Here is a 4,964-nt window from a genome sequence, read left to right as displayed (position 1 = left end):
GCTTCGTGTGCGGGACGCTACTTAAATCTCGGAGACTTTCTTGTATTGTATGTGTTACTGATTTATTTCTTACAGAAGCAGACATTGTACTTTTTATCCATTTATTGTTACATGTAATGGATTTTGGAACAAGCTTTTGTTTTGTTACAGCAGCCATTACCACTTACACCTCCTCTCTCTCTCTCTCTCTCTCTCTCTGTTTGTCTCTTTCTCTCTCTTTCTGTCTGTCTCTTTCTGCAACTCTCTATCTGCCTCTCTCTCTCTCACTCTCTCTCTCTCTCTCTGTCTCTTTCTGGCTGTCTCTTTCTGCAACTCTCTCTCTCTCTCTCTCTCCCTCTCTGTCTGTCTGTCTCTCTCTCACTCTCTCTCTCTCTCTCTCTCTCTCTCTCTTTCTGTCTGTCTCTTCCTCTCTTCCTGCAACTCTCTCTCTCTCTGTCTGCTTCTCTCTCTCTATCTCTTACTTTCTCTCTCTCTCTTACTTTCTCTCTCTCTCTGTCTCTTTCTCTCTCGCTCTCTGTTTATGAATCTCTCTCTCTCTCTCTCTCTCTCTCTCTCTCTGCGCATGCGCGGCGGAAAGGCGAGTGTGGCGTGTGGAGCGCGTGAGAGCGGTTGGCGTTTTGCCAATTTTTCGGCACTAAAGTGCAATTCTTTTCCGTTTAAAATCTCGGAATATTAATATACTTATTGTGTGAGTGTGAGCGAGTGTGTGCGGACAATAACTGTGTGTGTGAGTGTGTGCGCGTGTGTGTGCGCAGGTGTGTGTGAGTAGCGTGTCGGTGAAGCGTGGTTATGGCGGATCCGACCGCGAGGTTGTGTGAGAGTTTGACTCGCCGGCACGGTGTCCGTGTTGTGTGTCCGGTGAGTGTTGAAGAATGTTGTTTGGCAGTCGGTAACGTGGTGGGGCATGAGAACATTGTCTCTGCCTCCAGAATGAACAGTGCCATTGTGGTGTTTCTGAATAATGTTGAGAAAGTAAGAAATCTGATTCAGAAAGGCATCATTGTTAATAATGAGCAAATACTGGTTTCTCCCCTCAGTTCCCCAGCTAAGAAAGTCTTGTTGTCCAACGTCCCTCCTTTTATTTCAGATGAAGCTATCTGTAAAGAACTGTCTCGGTACGGGCGAATTGTCTCCCCCATTAAGAGAATCCCTCTTGGCTGTAAGTCCCCACTGGTTAAACACTTGGTTTCTTTTAGAAGAATGGTCTTCATGGTTTTTAAAGAAGGTGTGGAAGAGCTGAATGCTGTTTTTAAATTCTCTGTTGAAGGCTTTGACTACAATCTGTTTGTTTCTTCTGATACAGATATTAAGTGTTTTAAATGTGGAAAAACTGGTCATCTTGCTCGGGCCTGCCCTGAGAGGCAGAGTGACCCCGGTGTTTCTGAGCGACCGGGGCAGGACGCAGCTCAGTCGGCTGGGGTCGTTCCCCCTGCGGCTACAGTTCGGCCGGCTGCTGAGGGCCCTGGAGCTGCTGCTGCACCAGACCCGAAAGAGAGTGAGCCCCAAGCCCAGCCTGCAACCCAGAAGCCCACTGGAGCTGCAACAGCCCCGGAAAAGCCATGCACGGCCGAACCGGCCGCGGAAGAGCCATGCTCAGCTCAACCGGACCGGGAGAAGCCGTGCTCCACTGAGAAGAGCTCAGTGGGTTCTGGAGCAGTGCTGGAGCTGCCTGCGCTGGCAGAGGCAGGCACGGAGGTGCAGAGCGAACGCCCGGAAACACCGGACACTACACCAGTGCAGGGGGACGGGGGAGACGTGGATATGGTGGATGAGCCCGTCTTTAAAGTGCCGAATAAAAGGAAAAAGCAAGGTAAGGGACGGGGAAAAAAGCAGGCAAAAAAGGACACAAAGATGGGGGAAGGAGAATCAGACAGTGATGACTGCATGTCAGACTCTGTTTTAATGTTCGATTCTCAGGAGGAACAGGTTAATGTTGTGTACAGCGCTGATGATATTAAAGAGTTTTTAAGGAACACCAAATGGCAGAAAAATGTAGCATTGGAAGAGTTTTTCCCGGACCGTAAGCAGTTTATTCACGACGTTAAGTTCTTCAGAAGAGAAGGTGCATTCATTGATGTTGAAATTTTCCGTCTGAAGAAACTGATCACAAGAGTGAATAAGGAAAACTCTGATGATGACTAATGTGGTGTTTTTTTATGGTAGAGTGGTTTTTACCCTCTGTTTAATTTTATTTATTTTATTTATTTTTATGAAAGGAGTTAATATTGCGAGTTTAAATATTAATGGGGCAAGAGAGCAAATCAAGAGAGCTAAACTGTATGAACCTTTAAAGCAGAAGCACATTGACGTTGCCATGCTGCAAGAAACCCACAGCGATACCAGTAATGCTGCTGACTGGGTGAATGAGTGGGATGGGTTGGTGATTTTAAGTTATAACACAACACTCAGTGGTGGAGTTGCCTTGCTCTTTGCTCACAGTTTTATTCCTTGTTCTTATTCAGTTGAAGATATTTTAAATGGGAGGCTTTTAAAAGTGAAAACTTTTTATGAGAATGAGGTTTTAGTTTTTATCTGTGTGTACACTCCCACCAGTGCAGTGGAGAGGATGATGTTTTTAGATACTCTGAACAATGTCATTGCTGACTGCAACACTGCAGAAATTTTAATTCTGGGTGGTGATTTTAACTGCACTAGAGATATTTTAGATCGGAACCACACAGAACCTCACATGGCTTCCTGTAAGCGTCTGTGGGAGATGGTGGAGGCCCACGAGTTGAGCGACATATGGAGAACTTTTCATAAGAACAAGAGACAATACACGTGGGCCCATGCCATAGATAACACACTCTCCCTGGCGAGATTAGATCGTTTTTATGGTTTTAAGCATCAGCTAACGTTTTTTACAAAGTGTTTTATTGTTCCAGTAGGTATCTCTGACCACAGTATGGTACAGTGTACTATTACTAAAGAGAAGGTTAAACCTAGGAGTGCCTACTGGCATTTTAACACTGCTCTTTTAGCAGATTCTAATTTTAGGGAGTCTTTTATTTATTTATGGAATTGTTTTAAACATGAGAAGGCAGCTTTTAGTTCACTTCAGCTGTGGTGGGATGTGACAAATGCACAAGTCAAAGAATTTTGTCAACAGTACACTCTCAATGTCACAAGAGACATTGTTAGATCTCTGAAAGCTCTGGAGATAGAAATAGTGGAGCTCCAGCGTTTGGAGGCCACTGGAAATCGAGGGAATATTGAAGCCCTCAAACGTAAAAAATCCAAAATGAACGACCTGTTAGACATTACAGCACAGGGGGCGCTGGTCCGCTCACGCTTTAAAAGCGCTGCTGAGATGGATGCTCCTTCAAAGTTCTTTTTCAGTTTAGAGCAGAAGAATGGACAGAAAAGATTTATACATGCTGTGCAAACAGAATCAGGGGATCTCTTATCTGAGCCCACTGAAATTCGCCAGCAGACAATAAGCCTCTACTCTAAGCTGTACAGCAGTGAGTGGTCAGGGGCACAAGTAGTGGAGGACAGCTTCCTCATGGACCTGCCAAAGCTCTCTGAGCAAGCGGCCAGAGAGTTGAACAGGGAGCTGACACTGGAGGAGGTTCATGAGGCTCTCCAGGGGATGGAGAATGGACGGGCGTCAGGTATAGACGGTCTCCCTGTCGAGTTCTACAAGACATTCTGGGCCGTCATAGGGCAGGACGTGCTAGATGTCCTACGGGACAACGTACGGAGAGGCGAACTCCTGTTGAGCTGCAGGAGGGCCATCCTGACCCTCCTACCGAAGAAAGGAGACCTGACCCACCTGAAAAACTGGCGCCCGGTCTCACTACTGTGCACTGACTGCAAGCTGCTCTCAAAAGCATTAGCCTCGAGACTGACTAAGGTAATGGAGCAGCTCATTCACCAGGACCAGACGTACTGTGTGCCTGATAGGTACATATTCGATAATGTGTATCTAATTCGTGACATTTTGGACGTCTCCAGGCTATTGGGCTTAAAGACTGGTCTGATTTCTCTAGATCAGGAAAAGGCTTTCGACCGGGTTGAACATGAATATTTGTGGAAGGTGCTGGAAGCCTTCGGGTTCAACCCAGGTTTTATAGCCCTGATCAAGGTGTTGTACAGTAACATTGAGAGTGTACTGAAGGCTAACGGTGGTTTATGTGCCCCTTTTAGAGTGTACAGAGGGATCAGGCAGGGCTGTTCCCTCTCTGGAATGTTGTACTCTCTAGCTATTGAACCTCTTTTAAATAAGTTAAGAAGTAATCTCTCTGGTTTTAAGATGCCACGTGCTAATGCCTCAATATGTTTATCAGCTTATGCAGATGATGTGATAGTGATGATAAACACACAAAATGATGTCAATGTTTTAACTGATATTTTAAATGACTTTCAAATTTTATCCTCCTCCAAGGTTAACTGGTCTAAAAATGAAGCCATTTTAGTTGGGGAGTGGGAAGGTGGGCAACCGTCACTACCAGGAGGCTTAGCGTGGAAAAGAGGTGGTTTTAAATACTTGGGTGTCTACCTGGGGAACAATGAGTTTTTAAGTAAAAACTGGGAAGGTTCTGTAGAGCACGTGAAGGGCAGACTGAGCAGGTGGAAGCGGCTGGTCCCAAAGATGTCCTACAGGGGGTAAACGCTGGTCATCAACAACCTCGCCGCGTCGTCCCTCTGGCACAAGCTGGCATGCGTGGATCTGCCGCCGAACCTGCTGGCAAACATCCAGGCCCTGCTGGTGGACTTCTTCTGGGACGGTCTACACTGGATTCCACAGAGTGTGCTTCATCTGCCGAAGGAGGAAGGAGGACAGGGGCTGGTCCAGCTGTCCAGCAGAGCCGCAGCCTTCTGCCTCCAGTTCATCCAGAGACTCCTCACTGGACCCGGACACTTAGTATGGAGAGCAGCAGCCAGTGGACTACTACGCACAGTTCAAGGACTGAGGCTGGACAGAGCGCTGTTTTTAATGGACACAAAAATGCTGGACATTT

The 4,964-nt window shown here is 46.6% G+C and overlaps 1 protein-coding gene across 1 annotated transcript; it reads left to right on the top strand.

Annotated features, from left to right (window-relative positions):
- Nucleotides 1-883: 883 nt before the first annotated feature.
- On the top strand, nucleotides 884-4,620 carry LOC131351296 (uncharacterized). The gene is made up of 2 exons (XM_058386672.1): nucleotides 884-1,159; nucleotides 1,304-4,620. Exons 1-2 carry the CDS (start codon nucleotides 931-933, stop codon nucleotides 2,140-2,142), a joined length of 1,068 nt encoding a protein of 355 aa, XP_058242655.1. The 5' UTR covers nucleotides 884-930; the 3' UTR covers nucleotides 2,143-4,620.
- Nucleotides 4,621-4,964: the final 344 nt, after the last annotated feature.

Source organism: Hemibagrus wyckioides, linkage group LG03 (genome assembly GCF_019097595.1).
Source record: "Hemibagrus wyckioides isolate EC202008001 linkage group LG03, SWU_Hwy_1.0, whole genome shotgun sequence".
NCBI lineage: Eukaryota > Metazoa > Chordata > Actinopteri > Siluriformes > Bagridae > Hemibagrus > Hemibagrus wyckioides.
The sequence above is the reverse complement of the archived record's forward strand: the minus strand, read 5'-3'. Positions and strand labels throughout refer to the sequence as shown.